The sequence below is a fragment of the Triplophysa rosa genome, linkage group LG12, assembly GCF_024868665.1.
Source record: "Triplophysa rosa linkage group LG12, Trosa_1v2, whole genome shotgun sequence".
Taxonomy (NCBI): Eukaryota; Metazoa; Chordata; class Actinopteri; order Cypriniformes; family Nemacheilidae; genus Triplophysa; species Triplophysa rosa.
In genome coordinates this window covers 10557699-10581274 of record NC_079901.1, presented here as the reverse complement: position 1 = coordinate 10581274, position 23576 = coordinate 10557699, and the positions used below count along the sequence as shown (strand labels likewise).

The following is a 23576-nucleotide window of genomic DNA, read 5'->3' as shown; positions in this document are numbered from 1 at the left end:
TTTTTTTTTTAAATCAAAAACAAACTGTTTATTAAAGTCACAATTAAAGATGAAATTGCATTAATGTCTCCCAGGTTGTTAAACGATTTTTGCCCATACGTGTCATGATGGTCACAGACATGAAAATACAGCTTTAATTTAATAATAAAAAACGTAAGATAATTTTACCTTTATTTTGGTTTAACCGGAAGTAAGAATGAGACCTGAGTGTAAATAGTCGTCTGCCTCCTGAAACTTAATCTTCTGGCGTCGCTTTGGCTGTGTTCCTTTAGAAAAACAATCACTATACGATCTCATATTTCATATTTGTTTTCTTTTATACTGCTGTTGTGATGTATTTTCAAAAATGGCCCTGCTTCCAACACTACTTGCGTACAAATAAATATATGTGAAAACACAACATTCCCTCAATGTTTGTGCTGCAGATTCAGCTTGCTCTCTGATGTCCAGGTGATTGTAAAAGGTTTTTTTCCCTTTCTCGACTTTCCCTTTTCTATCCGGAGAGGTTGATGTCATTTTAGATGTGCGATTTTGCTATACTGACAAGAAGAGCAGATTTCTTCCTCCAGTGCTTGTTTTGAAACAGCTGGTGTGGAATATATCAGAAAATCCCAGAGTGCCATTTTAAGGGATCCAAAAAGAACATGACGTCTCTGCGTAAGCAAAGTAGCAGGTGACGGAAAAGTGTCGCGTATGTTGCAGCAGGCGACAGTTGAGCTCACGCAATTTGTGCATTTTTTAACATCAGCCGTTTGACATTTATACTGCATTGCGAAAGCAATAGACGGGTAGGACGACACAACCGAAATTGTGTGCTTTCAATGGAAACTTGTTGTCCTCCTCTGCCGTCCTCCTCAGAACAGGATGTTGACTCTCCCACCGAAATGGAAAAATAGGTTTGCCTGTGTCTGTTCAACATGTGGCGCCGGCTGAAATCATCTGCAGCCAGACTCTTCCTGAGTGTGTATGCCACATATCTCTTGCACTAAAACACAATCAGCCCTATCAAGACTCAGCGGGTAAAAGTACTTTTTAGCCTCTTTGTAAAGCCTCCACACACACATACATTCAAATAAAACCCACATTCGCTCTATTGAAGGAGAACAATTACTGCAACTAAGACTCGTTGACACTAATTCTTTCAATTGCTATTCTCTTCTTTGTAACATTAGATGAACAGTGACTTTGACAAGACGCCTGCCCAGATCAATGCTGGTTTTGTAGTGGGGCGAAGTTGTGCCAAGCCAACTTTCTGTCAGCCTTGTGGATGTAATTTGATAAGGTGCCCTGCACCGGGCCTTCGTGCTAAATGTGACATTGAGCGCTGACATGAGTGAGTCTGGAGGAGAGATAGATTGAGTGCAGAAGGTTTTACGGTCCAGAGTTTCATGGCGTCGTGTCAGGGCGGTTGAGTGTTGTCTGTAATATGTATTGCATTAGAGATGGTCTGATCCCAGTTTATAACAAAGCCCAGTCAATGTCATTTGGAGATTATTTCATAAGTGTGGTTTAAATGGCTTGTTTAATGGCATATTTATTTGATTGACTACAACCTTTCAGGATATTAAATCAATTTTGATGGAGACCAATGACAGTGACAGTTTTAGGGCCCTGCACGTGAAACACAAATGTGGGATCGGCACTGTACGGATAAAAGAAATGAACTTCACTTCTTTGTATTGACAAAGACTTGAGAGGGGAGACATGGAATTATTGGGGAGAGAGAAAGGGAAATGGATCAGGACACATAAGAGATCAGAATCGAACCAGCAATTCTTTTGCTGAGACATAGTAACATGGCGAATAAAAAAAAAGCATTGAATATATATATATTTTTAATTATTAAATTTGTATGGTTTGTTTTATTTAGAATGTACATACGAGTAATTAAATCAAATGTCTAAATTATGATACATTTTTATAAATATGCTAAATAAGTAGTATAATTTAAAATAAATATTATTCTATACAGTCTAAAAAATGCTGGGTTATTTTCAACCCAACATTGGGTCAAAATGGACAAACCTAGCCATGGGGTTAAATTAACTCAGAAAATGTTTATATTTGACCCAACAATAGGTTAAAATAACCCAGCAATTTGGGTTGAAACAACCAAGGATAATGTATAGCCCAACGGTTGGGTTTGTCCATTTTTGACCCAGCGCTGGGTTGAACATAACCCAACATTAAAGCAATTTGTTTAGCTGGGTTTTCACAGGCAGGGTCACAAATGTAAAGGACTTTAATCATTGAAAAGAACCCAGCATTTTTAGAGTGTAATATATAGTATACAAAAGTTGGGTTATTATTTATACAATTATTATACTTGACCCATCAATAGGTTAAAACAACCCAAAATTTTGGATTGAAACAACCTAGCGTAGGTTACTTTGTAACCTAAACTTTGGATTCGTCTCTTTTTGACCCAATACTGGGTTGAAAATAACCCAGCATTTTTTTAGAGTGTAATACAAATTTACAGTATTGTGTATACTCTTTTATCCACTATTCTGTGTTCTTGTAGTTCGACAGCTGGTAGAACCCATGACCTGGTCCTTGGGAATTCACTTTAAATGTATTGAATGCACTGTAAGTGGTTTTGTCTGCCAAGCACAGCACATAGAAGTAAATATTTCATAACTGCCTGACGATTCCCCTTCTGCAGCATTAACACAAAACATACACAGACTACACCAGAGCTGCTTTTGTAACCTAGCAGCAGCCTCTGCATGGGAGTGCGATGGTTTCTTTAAGATTTTTCTGCCTCTCTCGCTGCTACCTGCTCTCTGAGTAATTGGTCCATAACCCCTCTTTTCACACACATCGCCAGCATAGCAGGAAAGCAGACAACAGACATCCCTCCTCTGACACACACAAACACACACTCACACACAATCAAAAACAGACACTTCCCCTGGCTAAAAATAGAAGCAACACACCATCTCAAAAAGCTTCATTCCAATGATGATTTTCTGTGTTAGCATCCAACACGTTGATGTGATGGTGTGAGCCAAGCTGCTCAATTCCTCATTCTCACCGTCCTCTATTGACTCTCGCCCCCTCCCTAGCCTCTCCATCACTTCTATCACTCACGCCATCCGTTCCTCTCCTGACTCCCATTCTCTTCCACTCTCCATCCCAATTTAGCTAACATCCTGTCTCCTGTTCACGCTTCTTACACAATTCTCTCTCTCTTTCTCGCTTTGACTTTTGATGTGCAATAAAGTCTTCTCTCAGCCAAGGTCATGCAGGAGAGGTTAGATTGGTCTGTGCGTTGTTGGTGTTCTGACCGGGATGGTCAGATGGTGTAAGGGCCGTTCAGCTAATTGGCTACAGCCGAGGCGGTTATGAGAATTGATTAAACTCGCAAGTCCGGGCTCAGCGCTGCATTTGAGTGCTGTACATCACCCCATGGATTCTTTTAAAGAGCTTCTCATCTCCCGTGCAACAAGGACATTCCCGTTTATAATTGTGCTTGTGTGTCATCTTTGATACACGTAAGTAGTTTGTGTGTTAGAAGGGGCAGCAAAGCTGTTCTGGGTGACCCAGGAAGGCGACTTTTATGTCCGACATCAAGGACAACTTCCACCACCGTACAGAATCAAAGCTTCAATGTGAACCTATCCCTTGCTGATAGTGAAAAAGGAGGTCTTACCTAGAACGTGCATAATACCTGGAGAGAGCTTTGCGATAGGATTTTCATTGAACCCAATAGCATTTGCTTGGATGGTGCAGGGCCAATTGCAAATTACGCCATGACATACATTGATATCTGCCGTCTTTACCGAAGCACAGAAGGTTGTAAGCCAGTCATCTAAAACATTACGTTTATGTGATATGTTATGCGACCCTGTCTGTGAAGTCCAGGCTTAAATCTCATAATCTAAATATGAGATGAGAAGTATCAAAGTTGGATTTCAATGATTAGTTTTCACTTTATTTCAATATTTGACATGGTCTTCTCAGTCAATATTTAAGATATCAAGGTTATATTTTCACAGAATGTTCTTTACATCATGTAGGATCATCATGTACACTCTACAAAATGCTTAGTTTTCAACCCAGCGTTGGGTTCAAAGGGGGATAAACCCAACTGTTGGGTTAAATTAACACAGAAAATGCTTTATTTTTGACCCAACTATCGTTTAAAACAGCCCAGCGTTTTGTGTTTAAACAACCCTGCATAGGTTAATTTACGACCCAAAAGCAATGTGTTTAGCTGGGTTTTTAAAGGCAGGGTCACACATATAAAGGACTTTATTGGTTATTTTAAATGTGCATTTCTAGCTCTAATGGTCTATAATCATACTCTCACCAGATGCTAGTACAGCTAAACAACCACCTTTTTGGAGCACATAATGACCAGCATTGACCAGCTTGATAAATAATTTTGTTTCCACAGAGTGGTACGGTTGGGTACAGTACAGTACGTTACGGTAATATTTGCATTTGGATTTTCATAAGTTGTAAATGGTACCAAAATAGCTAAATGTACTGTACCACTTTTACCAAAAGGATGGTAAAAGTGACAGAGAATCATCACATGATCGTGTGTGCCATTGTTTAATAACACTGATTGCAACATTCCAGTATACCACGCCTCTAAAGCCAACACCCTTTTGATTTCATGTTTTTGGAGGTCATTGATAACCATTGATTCCATGAAAGGAGGTGCACATGATTACACTCATTGAGCCTCGGGGCACAGCTGTCATGACCAAATAACAGTGGTAGAGACAGAAAGAAATGGTTGCTTCAGTTAAACTCCATGTGCGTAATTAGACATTCTTGGAAAGAACTGGGTATTATCGTTGTTTGTGCCATGGAGTTGCCCACTTTCTTTCCAGTGTGCATTTAGAGTCTATTAAAAATAAAATAGAAAAAAATGTGAAGAATGTTTATCCATTCAGTGAAGGGGACTGAATGGGGTCTGTCAGTCTCTAACATCTACTTTTGTGTTCAAGAAGGTCACACAGGTTTGGAATAACACAAGGATGAGTAAATGACAGAAGTGTCATGTTCATTGTCCACAGAAAACCCCCAAAATGAATGCAGCAATTTTAGAATGATGGTCTGCGCCCTTCACATCCATCTTCAATGGATTCTGCCACAATCTGCTTTGCCCTTTGCACACTGTGCAAAAGACCACTCCTTTATACCCCCTTTTTTCTTTCCCATTTCCCATTTATCTGTCCATCAATCTGCTTAACTCTCCTTCTCCGAGTCCCCAGCCTCAGTGTGTGATTGGAGAGGGCTGCTTTAATAGTGCAGGTCACACTGTGAAATTCTCTGTCCGCTGCGCCTCGGCGTTTGATGCACATCTATGGTCCTCAGGCCTCGCCCATCATCTTTATGACACTGATAAAATGAGCGGTGAACATAAAGGCTTTATAGTGGTGGAGGTGCTTTTTTTGCCTACAAAATTATAAAGGAATCAGTTCCATCTCCGTGCCTTTCACCGTTGAGTTGTTCTTTTTGATAGCTCCTAAAAATTATATCGATGTCATGACATCTATCCATAGACTTCCGTAGTGTTGTGGGACGTTATCAGAATTAATATCATTAATAAAATACTGGCAAGGAATGATGTCATTATATCAGCTCCATTAACAATTCTAAATCTTTATTGCTTTGTCCTGACAATCAAAACCCAGTGTTATCAGTTTAGTCTGACTCTTAAATGAATTTATTTAATGAATCTTATTAAGTTTTAAACTCATATTGTAAGTTATCAGTTTAAGTCAGTCTAATAACCTGCTCAATGACTAAATCAGTCAAAATGGTTCTGAACTCCAAGCCAGTACATTTGTCATGTGAGCTCCAATGAACCAAGAACCATTTGTGATATAAATTAGTTTAATTACTGACTCGTAGTTCATTGAAAAACAGTTAAAAGATAGACATGTCAATGTCAGCAACAGTAAAGGCAAACACTTTACAATAAGGTTGTATTTGTTAACATTTATTAGTGCATTATCAACAATAAATAGTATATTTTTACAGCATTTGTTCATCTTTGTGATCATTGTTTGTTAATGTATTGTGCATTATCTAATGTAAATAGATACAACTTTCGATTAAAAAATGCATTACTAATAATATCATGTATGTGCCATAGAAGTGTTGTGCAGTCTTAGTTCATGTTATTAATGTATTTATAGTTAATAAGTTGTGTTGGGGAACCAGAAGCTCAGTGGTTAGAGCATGGCGCTAGCAACGCCAGAGTCATGGGTTCGACCCCGGGGATGGCACGTACTCAGAACCAAAATGTATAGTATAATGCAATTTAAGTCACTTTGGATAAAATGCATAAATGTACAGTAAATGTAGAAGCATTTGCAATCAGAAATGTAACCAGATTCCCAATAAACTCTTTACAGTTGATGAAAGATGCTTCAAAGCCAATAATCTTTAGTTTTCCACCATCCATCAGTGTCTCAGACTAACACTGTCACCTTTTCTCACCCTCCCCATCGGACATTCATTCAATGTGATTATTTTCTTCCTCTGTCCTTTTCATTCAACCAGAAGATATTTTAAATCAATCTCTCCTTACACATTTTCACACAGTACATTACAGGCAATAAGGGACAAGAACAATACTACTTGGTGGAACGTCACGAGCTCTTAAAGTAAAAGTGCTATGCTGGAGAACACAGAGATGAATTTCCACTAGATTGTCCCACATGAGATTTATGTTGGCAACGGAAGTCTTCAGTCATCTAACATTCCCAGATTATCTCTTTCTTTATAAGAATTTATGATTTTTGTCATGCATACACGTTTTGCTATTAGATCTGCATTGATGGTTGATGTACTGTAGATTGGTTTTAGAAATGTGTTGGTGCTTTATTGCTACAAACATTCCGACCTTTGAAGAGATAAAAATCTTGTCTGTATTTGTAAAATAAAAACTAGCCCCATTTTTATCTACAGTTGTTTTTTATCTGTAGACTTTTGGAGTAGTTCTACCGAATTCTGTGATCCCGTCGGGCGCTCTTTCCTTTTCGTCTTCCTGACAGATTCGCATGCTTTTCATGGAAAACATGAACAGGAAATGTCCAGAACTTTCATCAAGGTTTAAATGAAATGTTTATTTTATGGACTAACTTTAAATAACATAAATTGCTTTGATGATTTGCCACTTTAGTGCGTTTATATCCAGATCAAAGTTTCCCAGGGTACTGGTTTTCATTTACGAAACCGATAATATAAAGACTGCTCTGGGGCATTTTTACCAGTTAAAGGTGTCTATAGTTTTCAAGGTCCCAGCTCTCCTTTTGACGATTAGAAACTCTGATTTTGGCAAATGGTGCAAGTGGAAAGGATCACTCCAGGAGGTCTTTTGCTTTGTCTTAATAACCTTATTTTTTAGTATCTGCCTACATCACTGCTGCCCCTGTTGGTAAGCTGTTGGTACAAACTGCAGGATGAAGTTTCATTGACATGTTTAACATTGATATTGAGTGGCGAGCACAAAACCTGCATCTTATTCACTGTCAATAACAATCCATTTTTAACAGGTGCTAAATGCACTGAAATAACATTGTGTATTTAAACATACAGTAGTCATTCTTTTTTTAGCACAAGCACACTTTCTGTCACTTAGAGTCATTATAAATTGACAATGTCAGCAGGTTTTCATCAAATGATGGAAGAGGATTTAGACTCTCATTTCGTAAGGCTGCGTCCTCCAGAGGTCTCATTCGAAGGCTGCGACGTCATCGAGGCTGTCTCGTTTCATAAAAGCAGGTAGGACTCTCCGGAGGTACCCTTCGAATGCGACCTTCTTTGACAGGAATTCGGAGGATACATGAGCTGTATCCTTCGTTGCTAGAGATAACCCACAATACTTTGAGTCGGCCAACGTCTGTTATTTGAATAAACGGCAACAGCTGCACATTCAATCAAATATGTGGTGTTTAAATGTGAACAGATTACAATTTGTGCCACGTTTTTTTAATCTTAGCAGGCATATAGCAGGCATATGTAGTAAATAGGTTTACAAGTGTTTAGTGATTTTTAAACGATTTAAAACAGTAAGGCAAAAATTGTATATTTGTTTAACTTTTTTGGCACTGTTTAGGGTAGAAAGTAACCAACTTTTTACCTCTTAAATCATGTAGAAATCATTTTAATTAATTTGACAGGTGTGCGAGTGCAACGTGTTGTCATAGCAACGTGGTACTTCCTGTTTCCTTTTCTGCCAGTATGTCCTACGAAGGACATCTCGTTTAGTTTTAAATTGAGAATCCTCCGTATACCGCATCCTTTAGAGGATGATACCTATGGAGGACACAAGGACGCAGCCTTACGAAACGAGACACAGCTTATATATACAGTTTTGCCCAAGCATAAAGTTAGATATTTTAAAAGGCGAATTCAGGAGTGATGCTCCAGGTTAAGCAGATTGTGGTGGTCTCCATCTTTCACAACATATTGTGGCGCTTACAGGTTCAGGAATTGTGTCATTCAGTTTGCTTTCAGCACAGATTTTCTTTGGGCATGTTTGTGTTGTTATTTGATTTCCTTCAGTGATTCGGGTGTTAAAACATTACAGACAGCTCTACAGTGGGTGTGATTTATTCTTGAGTTGTTTTCTGTGATCATTCATTAAAAAAGAACTCAACTAGCATTGAGAATAACACATCGTTTTTCTTATAAAGCAAGACCTAGCTAATTACCGAAAAACTTGGCTTCGATCCTGACTAGATTTTAGTTTTTTTGACTGTATAGGGCAATATTTTGAGTAATTTACCAATCAAACGAGGTCTGTATATATCCTTGATAACTCATTAAATGGCAATATTTAAGTATTTGTTTTTGTTTTGTTCAAGAAAAAATAGACTAGCTTAGAAAATGCTAACAACGTCTGCACATGCTACAGTAAGAGTGCCTTATGTGTTTGTCTTACAGTGTGTTACACTTTTAAAAGGCTTTTGTTTTAAAGATTTGTTTAATGTTTATTATTGTGCCAAAATGTGTGTTTGCTGATCAAAACAAAGTAGTTACATTATAGATTTTGTTTTAAGTGCAGAGGTCTCTATGGAGCTCATTGCACATATAAATTCAGACTGTGCTGAGCAAATATAAAATTCAGACAGAAACACTTTTGTGGCACTTATTGAATTTGGATGCACGTTCTGATGTGTTGTATTTGATTACTGGTGTCTCTGTTTCACTTGGCAGGAGGTTGATAACGTCTTATCTCTCCATTGGCAGTAGACTGACATCAGTGATTGGTATCAAACATCAAACTCACAGAGAAGTTGGATTCACGACATGAGAGCAACATCATTTTACCAGTAAATAGTAAACCAGAGCTCAACTGAAAGGCACTTTTCATTTTGTTCCACCGTTGTACGTTTCTTATGTCTCTCTCTCGCTGTCTCTCTCTCTCTCTCTTTCTTCTGTTGTACGTTCTGCCTCTGTAATTTAATGCAAAATGAAAGGCCTGCTGAATAGGTGTATCATGACGATGGGAGAAAAGATATGTCTCTCCAAAGCAAACAGACAGAGAGAGCAAAAGAATGGAAGATAGAGCTTTCGATTCTAATGGAAATGGAATGGAATTGAGAGCTCTGTGTTTCATCTTTATACCAAAAAAAAGCTTCAGTGGTCAAAGAAAACATAATCAATGCATAGACTGTAGATCTTCATCTTGTTGGTACACAAAACCCACAGGGTTCGTACGGTCATGAAAAACCTGGAAAAGTTATGGAATTTTAAAATCGAACTTTCCAGGTCTGAAAAAGTGTTGGAAAACGAATAAACCCAAAAAGTTTTGGAAAAATCATGGAAATTGTCCAAAGAATGCCTGTAAAAAATAAAATATGTTTAATTGCTAATTTTAACTAATTGGTAAATCAGGCGATCTTGTGAACAGGCAAAGCAGAGGGAGTGCTCGCTGCGAGAGGGCCCTTGCTGCAGCCAGCAACGTAACGTAAACGTAAATGTCTCTGATAAATTGTGGATGTAAATTTAGAAAATGCCAGGAAAATGCCGATTTAATAATGCGTGGCTTCATTCAGATAAGTATAATGTATGGCTTGAAAGAGATCATGATCCAGGACGTGCAAAATGTCGACTCTGCAAAAAATTGTTTGACATTTCGAACATGGGAGAGGCAGCGTTAAGTAGCCATGCTAAAGGCGCGAAGCACCAGTCTGCTGTTGCGCACGAAGAAACTTTGAACCCCATCACTGGGTTTTTAAATCCGAGGAACACGCGTGACACCCACAGCCGGCTGCGGTGCTGCACTTAAGTCCTCCATCAAACAAGGGACCATTTCGGATGCTGTGTCAAGAAACGAAGCCCTAACTGCAAAGGTATTGTGGGCACTAAAGGTGGCTAATTCTCACTACTCTTACAAGTCGTGTGAAGATATAAGGCAAGTTTTTCCTGGTATGTTTCCCGACAGCAAGATAGCTGCGAGATTTGCATGCGACGAATGTAAATGTTCGTATATTTGCACGTTTGGACTGGCTCCTTATTTTAAAAAACTAACTTTGTCAAACATATCGAAGCAAAGAGCGTATGTGATGTTATTCGAGGAAAGCCTGAATCATTACTTACAGACGAAACAGTTAGACATGCACGTCAGGCTGTGGCACGGAAGTGAGGTGAAGACTAAATACATTGGCTCAGAGTTTATGGGTCATGAATTTTGCCTTGAAAGTAATGGAGAAGTCATGGAAAGTCATGGAAATGTATTGGTAAAAATGTGTACGAACCCTGAACCCAGGTGTGGCATTAATATTTTAGTTTGCTCCGGAATGATTCTGCTTGCTTACCTGGCTTTCTGAAGTGGTCCAAATACCTCCAAATCTGGCAGTTGTTTTGTGTTTTGGATTTAAAACAGGCCAAACTGAGACGATCAGTTTGGGGAATCTCTTTGTTATGATTACCTGTATGGTGAGGGCCTTAACTCTGTGATCTGTAAAAACAATATCGGTCATACTGTATTTATTTTATCTTATGTAGTAAGTTGTTCTTTGAGAATTATTTCAGCATGAAAACATGCAAGTTCTATGCACAAACGCAGAGATCTTCTTTCTCTTGACACTGCTGTTGGCATGCCAATCAAACGCTGGAATCTTTGAGGATTTGTCCTCCCCAGTCACTGAAGAAATGAACGAGAAGAGCGAAACTGCTGACATTACAGATAAAGGATTTACACGCGTATTTACACATGCATTATTACAACCTCGTTAGCAGCTGATAAAGGCTCAAAGGATCGAGATGACATGACGTGATACGCTATGAACTGGACTGCCGAGATAAGGGGTCATTAGAATACTGAGAATAGCATTGGCGTGTGTAGAGAGTATGCGAATAAACTAGGTCTATGTTGTAGCTTATTCTGTGCAAAATCGACCAAACAGGATAGGAGGAAACTGTCTGACTGACAGAGCCGATCCTTCCTATACGCAAACTGCGTAGGGCCCCTGCACCACCAGGGGGCCTCCTTGAGTACAGAAAAACATAATTTTTTTCATAATTTTTTAGGAAAAAAATTTCCTTTTTAATACTTAATTTATTTAATTAATGTGACATACTTGGACATCATGCAGTGCGCACAGGTGATGACATGCGCATAATGTGATGATGCGTCTTTACACATGGCCATGGCTTCAAAACCCGCATGTAGCGGAAAAACGGCAACAACGTGAAGCCAAAGTAGAAGAAGGCATGTATTTTTGTACTATTTAAAAGTCTTATTTAGTTTTGCCAAATTATGCAAGTACAGAAAGATTTACAAATTCAGTATTTGTCGACTGGTATACAGTTGGTTTGACTGTTGATGTTTGATAGTCGTGGATTTAGGGACCGTCTCCAAAGTTACATACGGTATATTAATAAAGTACATTCATATTCTAACTTCAATTGCATTTACAGGACATGACTTGCAGTCACAAAACCAGCTGTACAATGGTCATGTGAGTCTCACCATTGCAATCCACTGTATTTCGTTTGCCCATGATAATGTGTAATTTTTGTGTCATCACATTTAGAGAATTATTGATGTTTTTTTTTTTTGAATGCTTAGCTTTCGTGAGTAAACTATATTTATCATGTTTTATTTATGTTAATAACTCATTTGGCTAGTGAAAAGCTAAATGGTTCGAGAGCCAAGTATTACTTTAGGTAAATTACTATTTACATGTGAATCAAAATGTGAATTTAATTTAATACTTAATTGTTCTTACTGTCAGTTTAATGTTTTGTTGTCTTTCAGTTTTAATTCATTTAAGTGTGTTAATTGATTTATTATTTTTATTTCTTATAGTTTAGAGTTATGCTTATCTCATTTTAACTATTATGACAAGGGCCCCTCACAAAGGTTTGCATGGGTCCCCCAGACGTCTAGGATCGGCACTGCTGACTGACATGTAAAGTTTATTTTGTTTTGTATTTAGTGTGGATTTATGTGATCTAAAACAGATTATACTGTATGATAGTAACATGGCATGTGCTTTAAATAATGGTGCATCAGTCTCAGTGGACGCTTCTACTAAAACAGAAAAACTGAAAACATTTGTATTGACATTGATTATCAAAAAAGCACTTCAATAAAAGAAGTGTAGAATTCCAATATTGCCTTTTTACATTTACATTTACATTTATGCATTTGGCAGACGCTTTTATCCAAAGCGACTTACATTGCTTTATCCTATACATTTATACATAGGCATGTGCAATCCCTGGGATTGAACCCACAACCTTGCGTTGTTAACGCAATGCTCTTACCACTACTACAGGAAAGCTACAGGAAAGCTTTTTTGCTTATAATGTTTAAACACAGTGCACATGTAAAGTTTTACAAAGGCAATCATGACTTTTAATTTTTGATACAGACCCACATCTCTGTCCTACTTTATACATTTCTAAGCAATTTTAGAACAATATATTGCAACACTTCTCATATTACAGCCCCCTGAGGGTGAATCAGTTACGTTGTTGCGATACCCATCCCTCATTCTGAGGTTGTGTTGGATAGAGCATCTGCTATAGTGCGTATAAATGTAAAATATCTTTGTGTTTCTACAGAGGAATGCAGAAGTTAGATTGCTACCAACATGTTTTAGTACAGATTTGATGCATGCTTGTCATAAACAGCGAAGACAGCAACCCTGTTCTGAATGGAAAGGCAAATCCTTCTTTCGCCAGATTGGTCTTACTAGGGTGAGTGCTTCACTTTTATCAGACTTGAAAGATTTTGCAAGAAGCAATGCCTCGATGTCATGCCTGAGAAGTTAAGAAATGTCATGAAGCAGCGTGAATGCACTGGTGTTTATGTGGACTGGATTATGTGTTTATTGTAGTGAAGTGTCGCTCCTCTGTTCAGTAGCTGTGTATGATGAAAGTGTGGCATTTTCTGAGATATGACTCATTTGCACTCAAAGGACCTAATGAATTCGTGAAAGAAAAACAGGGGTGTTTGATGGAAAATGGAAAAAGATGAGAAACTGGGCAGATAACCCAACCCTTTGGGGATATTTGGGATGACCTCATTTACATCTTATATACTGTTTCTAAACTTTCTTTATACTTAAACTTTCTTTTAGGGCAAGGATTTGTCATTATGGTGGAGACTGAATCATATATTTTTTTATATTGCGGTACAGCTATTAAAGCTTTTGTCTTAAACATTCATATACGAAATCCAGATAGAAACCCCACATGTCCCAACATAATACACTTTCCTGGTTATACATACTTAAAATGAAATTCTATGTGTGTAATCATTACTTTTAAGTCCTCTGAAGAGAGCAAAGGTGTATGATGGCAATTCAATAGCCTAATGTACATTGGGAAATTGAGTATAAGCTTACAAAGGAGTGTTCCTGGATTTATTATTCAAAGGTCAGGAAGCCTGAATTTGATAAAAAAAATGGCAAACAAAGTAATTTTGAAGCTTTCTCATCTCTTCAGCTTTCATCCCCGAGGTGCTCAAAAGAGATTTTGCTTCAACTTTAGAATTTCAAGGCTTATTGCATTCAAGTGCCGCAGACTTGTCAATGTGACCCAACAGTTCCCATTGGCTTTAATGAAAGCATAATTTTTGAAAATAAATAAAACCTCAGGAGGGAATACTCAAATGAACAACACTTTCCTTCACTGTCTGCCTAACCTCTAAATCTTTGCGCTGCCTTTGGACTGAATATGTACAGTATCTCTGACTTTACAATTCCCCCTTGCTAATTTATAAAGACTAACTTTTCTCTTTTAATAAGGAGTTCTGGGAGTCAAATTGAAAGCAGCCTTATCTGTATCCTAATTTTGTTCAAGAACATGTTAAAGTCATTGTTCTGGTTGGGTAGAGCACTGAAAATTATTAAAACTATGAGCTGACTCTACGGATTATTGGGTCTTTTCCCAGTGGGACGGTCGACTTGTGAATCAAAAATCTCAACCTAATTCATATATAAACCTAATATGATTAGCCACAGTGCCTGTATGGTCATCTGTAGGTTCAAAGACCCCGCGCCCCCCTTTTTTGTGTATTCCTTAGTTCTGTTAGAGCATTGCGAGAGCAGCAGAAAGGTTGCTATTCAATTCCCAGGGAACACATACTAATGTAAATGTACAGCTTGAATTCTCAGTAAATCATTTTGGATAAAAGCATCTGCCAAATGCATAAAAATGTATGAATTCTAAATTATTTGAGTTATGACATCAATATTTTGGTCCATTTAAGATGCGGTGGCGAATCATGGCGTAGGTGCTCTAGTTGCAATAATTTTACGCGATTGCTCCGTTGCACTCCAAAATGATTTGTGTGCTTTTTTCATGCACGGCCCACGAGTTTCCTCACCTGCTAGAAGATATGGCGAAAGAATATTTGTTAAAATCATTTACACTGCAGGTCAAGTTAATCATGCACAATCGCATATGCCGTGTTATTCATCTCCAAGTGATGTCTAATCCAAGATCTGACCTCAGACTTTTTTCCAACCTCCTAAACATGCAACCGACTTATATTTTATTTAACAATGTTTATTAGATAATACAGCATGAAAAGGTTTGCATTATACGCTCACATGTGGGACACAGTTTAGCATCTCAGTGTTGGCACTCTTGGAATGCTGCTAGGTGGATCAAATGAAAGGATCACAACTGGCTTGTATTATGTAACGCATGACGCAATGCAGTGTATTCTTTCCCTTCTAATCGCACCCATACTCACCAGCTCCTCTAGTGCTTACCTTTTATTGTGGAAATCTGTTTACTCTCTGTTTATGTTGTTTCAGTGTAATGAATGGTAATTTGGGCTTTCTTCAACATAGTAGCTCCATTGTTAGCATCAATGCGGGCTAATTACACACAGCCAGAACATAAAGAAACAATACCCCTCTGTAATTCTGGACCGCTCTGAACAGAGCAGACCAAAGTCTGTCATTTATCTCACGCTCGCATTTGTCTCCTCAACTCTCAAGAGCTGATGAATGAAGAACAATCACCGTTTCTCAACACCGTGCTCCACTCAGCACTAAGACAAAGTGTGTCTGCACTTACTCGGTGTTTCTGTCTCGAATATAATCAATTACCCCTAGCTGTGTAAATATAAGACAATGTGAACCACTGTTCAAGTGCTTTGACAGTCATTTTGTCTTCATTTGTATTCCTTCTCTCTCTGTTCCCCACAGACAGATTGGTGTATCATAGCGAACAAGTCAATGACTGCTGTGGAGCTCTTGTATCTGGCCCAATAGTGTGGAGTCATCACGCTCTGGGCTCTGAAGAGAGGACAGAATGGACGGACGGAGGGACGTCAGAATGGGGATTCGACCTTTTGGAAGGTTAGTGAAGGGCGATGTTGTATCATGCTCTTGTGATGTCATGCTGATGTTCCACAGCTGTCTTATTTGTAGGTTGGACTCTACAGGGCCTGTAGGCATCTGTGCTTTATCCGTAAGGCCAAACAACTGCAAAAAATACACTATTACTGCAAAAAGGATGAGTATTTGGAGAACCTCTAGAGGCTCTCTCCAATTGCTCCTGTGTGCATTTCCTCCAATAACCCCATTTTAAGAGTCTTGAAAAACTGGTTCCTTGACAATACAGTACAAGAAATATTTAAGGAAAGTCATGTTGGAATTCAAGTTTATGTATTTACTATATTAAATAATTCATCGGTCTCATCAGGAAGAACCGTACTGTCTGACATTATTGTTAAGGTCTGGTCTCTGTTGGCCTGCAGGCTGTTTTGCTCCATCTAGTTCTCATTGCCGAGCGCAGCCAGTTTAGTCTCGGTGGGAATGGAACTTTTTAAGAGAGCTAAATGGCCGTACCGCAGGGTAGTGCGTGACCCTTATGACTCCCACCGTATCTGCGGTGGCTCGAATCGATCCGCCTGTGACAGAGAGAAAACCCATGCTGTCTGAATTCAGATCCCCCGAGATCCTCCTTCAGAAAGGCACATTGGTCTTGAACCCTCGAGGTGGGATGTTCCTACAAAGTGCAAATGTACCTGGGCAGCAGTTTGGTGTAGATGTTGTATTTGTGTACATAGGAATTAGGATCAGATCTGAACTTCCTGTGCAAAGCTAAATGTTGGATGCACACAAATGTCCAACTTAGCTGTTTTATTTGGTTTGTGAAGGGGATGCAGAGAAACACCCGGAAGTTAAATTTAAAGCATAATGTTTACAGAAACGCGAAACTGCACGCGGGGGATGAGAAGTAGACGTTTGCCAGAGGAGATTATGTCTCGTTTTCCGTATTTATGAAATGATTGTTTGATAAATCAGCAAAAATTGACTCGCACTTATCTGTCATTCCTGATGTTAGATAAACATTTTCACAGCCTCACAATCGTAATGATGGGGTTATGAATGACGTCTCATCCGTTTAACAATGGAAATGGTTTTGTTGCTGAGAGACAAATACGCTGTGTGTACAGTATATGTGCATTTTATAAACAAACACAGATTATGTGCTGAATACAGTATATGCATATAGTGTCCTTCATTTTATATGTATTCTAATACAATTTCACACAAATAACATTATTTACATTGTGTAATTCACTTTCTATTTTGACCTTTTAATAGTAAAAGAGCACAATCATCTATTTAAAACTTTTTGCCATTTCTGTCATACTATCTGTAATTACAGAGCAGTGCTGCAAAATACTATTGAAACGTGTATTGTTCTTTTCACAATATAATAGGCGTTGCTATAACTCACCAATGATATTAGACCCGACAACGTGTCTGCAAACCGTATCTTAGTGCTGTTATTCATTTTACACAGAAAGAGATGAGGCAGTTATAACAGAAGCTGTTCACGGAGAACTCTTAAAGGTACAGTAGCAAAACTGTTGTAAATTGTTTCGTAGTCTCAGACAGCGCTCAGCTCGATTTGAGATCAGTGTTTGGCTGTAGGGGGCAGTTCTAGAGGAGACCCATTGTGTCAACAGGGCATTTAAGCTTCGGTCAGTTGAGCAGATGGCATTTGGCAACACCATTGCGTGGCTGGATGCCCTTACTGACTACCAGCAGGTGCCACGGGGCTTCCAGAGGTGCCAGCTGAGTGCAGGCGAGCGAGGATGGAAACAGGCATCACTGAGGCACAGCAGTCATTTGGAATTGGACACAGACATTTAAATGCATTCGGAGAGGATCCTAATGACAATCCAGTAGCTCCTTCGCAATCCTCCAGCACATGTTTTCATGCTTACACTTTCCTCTCTTCCCTTCCCTGCTTAGTGGCATCTCTCATTTTATCTGTTCCTGTCTTTTTCACCCCTGCCAATGGCTGCAGACTTCATTTGCATTGGATTATTGCAGACCCACACCCTCTCTCTCTTTGGTCCCTCTGACACTGTTTTTAAATTCATGTATTCTAGTTGCAAGGAATGTTGAGGATCAGGCTGGTAGCTCAGCCTCACTTTCAGAGGAAGAAGGATAATTCAATAAAATAGCTGTTAGAGTCTGGGAAAGGAAGATGGTGTGTGTCTTCAGGGTTTTTAGAGAGAGACCACGCTTATTTTCCGTATGCACGCAACGCCATGATAACTGCTTAATGGCTATAAAGTTTGGTTGGTTGAGTGTCATTGTTATGGTGGTGGTGATTAAAAACTGAACATTTGCTTTGCAGAGGTTTGCTTTGGCTTGCCTCAGTGGGACAAGCATCGCATAATGAGTTTGTAGAAATTGCTTTTTTCTTTGCTCTATATAATAAAAGTTTTGCTTGCTTGGCTTGGAATGTGGGTTATTATAGTGTAGAAAATTCTACAAGTTGATTTTTATTTCATCGGGTGTTTTGGTTTTCACTTGTAGTTTTTAGTAGTTATTTGGTTTGTATTCTATGCAAAACTGTTTTTTAATGTTTTGGTATATTTTTATATTGTAGCACCACACATTCCATCTGCGTATGATGACACAGCTAGATTTGTCAAAATTCACCACAACACTGCATAAAGCAGTACATGTAGACAGTGAAATGTGCTTTAAATGCCATGGCGGCTACTTTTAGCAGAAAATTGTGACTACCATCACGCTCCAGGGCATTTTATGATTCAGCATGGATGTTCTCGGGTCTAGCGTTAGCCTCTGTGACCTGCGCCGGTGAACAATTAGTCATTGGATTTGCAAAGTTCATGAAATAGAAACTTCGGAATATATTCAAGAGTTTTGTCTGAGGTTGTTTGGATCAACTAAACAGACACGTTGACGTGTCTTCTGTGTCGATGTCTAGTCATATTTACCTCTCCATAAATGGCACATAGAAATGTGAATGTTGTTATGTATTATTTGTCAATTGGGCAATTTTTTGGGATACCAAAGCATCCAGAAAATACAAAAACTAAAATCATTTTCTCTGTTATTCTCTTGATTTCTGTTTGTTTAGCTTAATTCTTTTCCAACTTTCACATTTTTCGAAAATTCTATATTTTCATTGACAATGATAATAACCGTATAAATTAGGGGTTTCTTAAACGTTTTCATTGCGTAAGGTGTATCGCCTTGTGCCCCCTCCCATAAAGTCTTTTAACATATTCGATTATACAATGCTTGAGCATCAATTCTTTTGATTGGTGGTCTTATTTTTCTGATGTTTTATTGCACAAAATGTGTGATAAATTACTATACTCCATAAAATGCTACAAAAACTGTGCCCCCCTGGATCCATGGCCCCCAAGTTTGAGAACCACTGATGAACAGTGGATTGTTCTTCTACATAACAATAAGGATGTATTGTCATTTCCAGCAGTAACCACATGGTGAGGGGAAAGGCATAAATAACAACAAAGGTTATTTTGCAGCTTTAGTCTGTTATGTGTTAGCCTCACAGTCCTTGTGTGGGAAGCACATGCTTTATTGACTGCACCCAAAATTGAGAGAATTGGAACAATCGCAGTCGATGCTTTTATCTTTCCTAACGGCCATCTGTCACAAACACGCCAAGCTGAACACACAGGTTCATTACGCGCGATACCATGTTCAGTTCAATGTGTTTTATTGTTCTCTGACATTTACATCCGTAATGAGGCCGAGCATGTGAGCATGTAGATTAAGCCTCCACCCCATATTGAAAAGAGCTGTTTTATGTGTTCAATTCATCCAAACTCCCCTTCGATTCCTCGTTCCTTATTACATGTTATGGGTCTACGTCTCTGTGCCAAGCGCTAATGGGCCGACACCATTGGATAATAGTCACATCCATGTATCCCCATGGGTGCCATCAGCGATCATTGCAGTTGGGGGAATAATGCAGGCACACTCTCTCCAACCGTTAGGGGTTTTTTGAGAGTCTGGAAAACCAGTGGGGACAATTATTATATCTCACCATGGAGCGTTGATAGATCTAGGTACGTATGTAATGGGATGCTGATTCACCGCCTGTATTTTGTTTGTAAATGTCCACGGATGTGACACTGTCCACAGGATTGCCAGCGTGAGAGCGTTGAGTCAGGATTTAAGGTTGTGTGTGGTGGTTTATTGGTGTTAAAATATTCTCTCCCGTTCCGTCTGAACATTCAGAGACAGCTGTAAGTAAACAGCTTTGTGGCGATATTAACCATTCTGATCTGCTCAAAATAACAATATTAGCTCAACCAATGGCATGAGTCTGGGGCATCTGAGACTATCTGTTTGATGCACAAGGGAGACGGGGAGGGATTAGAAAACTTTTTGAAAACAGTCATTGTTTTATCAATTATGTTTTGTGTGGCTAGTTGCAAACTAATTACTTTGAAGTGACTATAGTAGTGATGTGTTTGTGTGTGTTTATGTGGTCTGCAACATAACATAATGGACCATGCAATTGTTGATCAGACGCATAGTGTTTACCAACATAATAATGATTAATGATGTTAAACAGGTGCAGATGAATCTTGAGTGCTGGCGAATCAAGAATATCGACTTAAAGGTCCAGTGTGTCATTTTTTGGAGTATCAATTGACAGAAATGCAATATAATATACATAACTGTGTCTTGAGAGGTGCATAAAGACCTTACATAATAAAGAGTTATGTCTCTATTACCTTAGAATGAGCTATTTCTAAAATACACTGCGGGTCTCCTTACATGGAATTCACCATGTTGTTTCTACAGTAGCCCTAAACAGACAAACTGCTCTACAGAGCGCATTTCGTAAATATGTTATCTTCTTCGGCAAAGAAGTGAAAACGTGACGACATCCTAGTTCTGTGTCAGCTGCCGTAGTGCTTCGAAAGGGAGGGGTGGAGTGAGCCGTTGGTTGCAATTCATAACTTCACCACTATATGCTGGACCTTTAAAAACTTCATGAGATTTTTTATACTGACTGATTGGGTCATCTGTTGTAAAGTAAACACGTTTTCTGTATTCTGCTCTTTCCATACAGATTCTGTTTGCTTTAAAAATATATCATTAAATTTATTTGCCTCAGCAAGTCATCCATGTTAGGGAAAACCCTTATTATTTAAAGTGGTGCAATAGGTTTTCCTATCATTTATATTCTCTTGGCCTCTCTCGCTCTTCCACCCCCCTTTTTCTCCTGTTATAACATCAGAGAAAATGTTCAAATCTTTGAAGTATTTTACTTGACTGTCAGTTTTTTTTTTCATGAAGTGTGTGATGAAGGAACTGAGGTGCAAGTAATCAAGAATTAGAGATGTCTTCCTTTTTCATGATTAAAGCAAGTTAACATAAGAGGATTTATTTCATCAACTAAAATGTTTTTTAACCATCATTATTACTCAATAGTTGAGCTTGTGTGGTTGAACGGGCTCAACCCCAATGATGATTAATTGCATTACACATAAGAAAAAAATGTCCATATGTTTTTAAAAAAAGTTATAACATTACATACAAGTAGAGAGAGAGAGAGAGAGAGAGAGCGGTGCCTCTTGAAAAAGAAAAAAATAGATTGCTATCAGCTCCCAGACGCCTCAGCCATCTGGTACCCTATAGTCCTGCTGGTGGATTCCTCCTCATCCTACATTTCCACTCGCCAGCCTGTGATTGGCCAGGAGTACAGGATAATAATGTGATGTCATGGAATCTTCTGACGTAAGTGGCTGAGTCTCGCCATAACAACAACCCTAAAAACCACATCGGATGGGATTGAGCAGTAGGACTGCTTGCTGTTAAGAGTAAGTCAGCAGCACTCCCTGACAGACTTTAAAGACCCTTTTGATCGTGAGTTTAGTTCTTTTGTGTTCCTGTACTGCCTGACACAGACTGCACACATTTACCTACCCAACACGATATGGATGGACAGATTGTCCAGGGACGCTTCTCTGTGCATTCATTCACATTAAGCCAAATATAATTTGAATCAGTTTTATGGACTCGCAGTCAAACATTGAACTACTCATATAATGACATGCTTTCCTCCCATTGTACTTATAGATTTAGATTGGTAAATTTACATCAAAAAGATTAATTTAATTTATTTATCCTTTATTCAGACAAACCTGGAAATAAAGAAACATATAGGGATAAAATAAAAGTAAAAAAACATAAAAAGCAAATTACAACATAATGTAAGTAAGGAATGTTTGAAAATATAATCAAACATGGACATTTCTGACATTGACCACTTAAAAGGTTGACCTATTCTTTCATCTTTTATATACTCTTATGTCGTTCCAAACCTGTATGATTTTTTCATCTGCAGAACACAAAAGAATATATTTTGAAGAATGTGGTTAACCAAACAACACTGGCCTCCATTGACTCCCATTGTATGGACACAAAACCATTTCACAAAGTATCATCTTTTGTGCTTCACAGAAGAGTCACATATAGGTCATAAACAACATGATAAAAAGTAAAAAATGACATAAGTGTATTTTTGGATGAACTGTCCCTTTAACTCCTCTCCTTTGCTCCGTGTCAAAGCACATAATGCAAACACAGCCCTTTGGAACGTTCTTCAATCATGCTGGGATCATTCATACGTGGATCACGGATCATAAGTCAAGCTAACACACATACTGTATATACTGTATATATATATATATATATATATATATACCAGTATAGTTGCAGTTTCAGTGTTCTGTGGCCTGGACAAGGCTCTGTTGTTTTGTGCCAAAAGAGGCAGCATCTCTAAAACTGCTTATGTGCATATCTGTGTGTGTGTGTGTGTGTGTGTGTGTGTGCGTGCGTGCGTGCGTGCGTGCGTGTGTGCGTGTGTGTGTGTGTGTGTGTGTGTGTGTGTGTGTGTGTGTGTGTGTGTGTGTGTGTGTGTGTGTGTGAAACCCTGCCATAATCATTGAAGTGTGGTGAGAGCTGAGTGCGTACAGCTGCTATTCTACAGCAGCCTGTCAAACCAACACAATGTCACATTCTACTAATATGAGCACTTGAGCTGACTATGTGCTATTCCACTCTGTTCTGTTCTGTATCTCTACATCTTTCATCTTCCTCCAGTCTGACAATGTTCCTGCTGTATTCAAGCGTGTCTGTAACAGTGTTGGGTGTGCCGGATTACAAAAAATCTGTTACTGTTAAGTTTTTATGTCATTGTGTTATGAGGGTTTGATCGGTGTTTTGGAAGATGTAGACCACTTCAAAAGATGTTAACAACATTGGTCCAGCAGAACTTCCTGTTTCAATTTTTTTTAACACTGCATGTATGAACAAAATACAACCAAAAAGCATTTACAACCGAATCAAAATGTCAAACGCAAGTCATTAAGATGTGATTATATATCTAAGATTTAAAAAATAAAATAAAATAAAATAGTGAACCCGGGAGTGCTGCTGGAACAGTGTCTTGCGAAGTGGTCTATATAGGCTTTTAACCCATTTCTGGTTTAAGCCACACCCACTCCGGGTTTTATCTAATTTAAATACATAGATAATCTGTTTATCCTGTTTGGTTTTCAACCCATGGTTTAGTATAAAATATAGACAGAAAAAAAACATAAAATTATGCTGGGTTGTTTCAACTAAAGCTTGGGTAACAACAACACAACATGGATGTATACGTTGTAAGTGTCTTTTCCTCTGTTTAAAGTGGTGTAACAGTTCAGAAGTGTGTTTAGTTTATTGGCTCTCAGAAAGAGTGGATATGGTATAGCCAGCGGACACTGTGTTTACCCAACTGCATAAACCCTCGACACTGAATGTAAA

General features: G+C 38.6%; 1 protein-coding gene across 2 annotated transcripts in view; it reads left to right on the top strand.

Moving 5' to 3' along the window:
- The window catches only part of si:cabz01090165.1 (uncharacterized protein LOC100333421 homolog), a 161341-nt gene that overhangs the window by 65460 nt on the left and 72305 nt on the right, over window positions 1–23576 (top strand). For both annotated transcript variants that reach the window (XM_057348091.1, XM_057348092.1), the window contains one exon: window positions 15651–15803. In XM_057348091.1, coding sequence (XP_057204074.1) covers window positions 15757–15803 — 47 coding nt within the window. In that variant the 5' untranslated portion in view covers window positions 15651–15756. The remainder of the gene's footprint in view (window positions 1–15650; window positions 15804–23576) is intronic.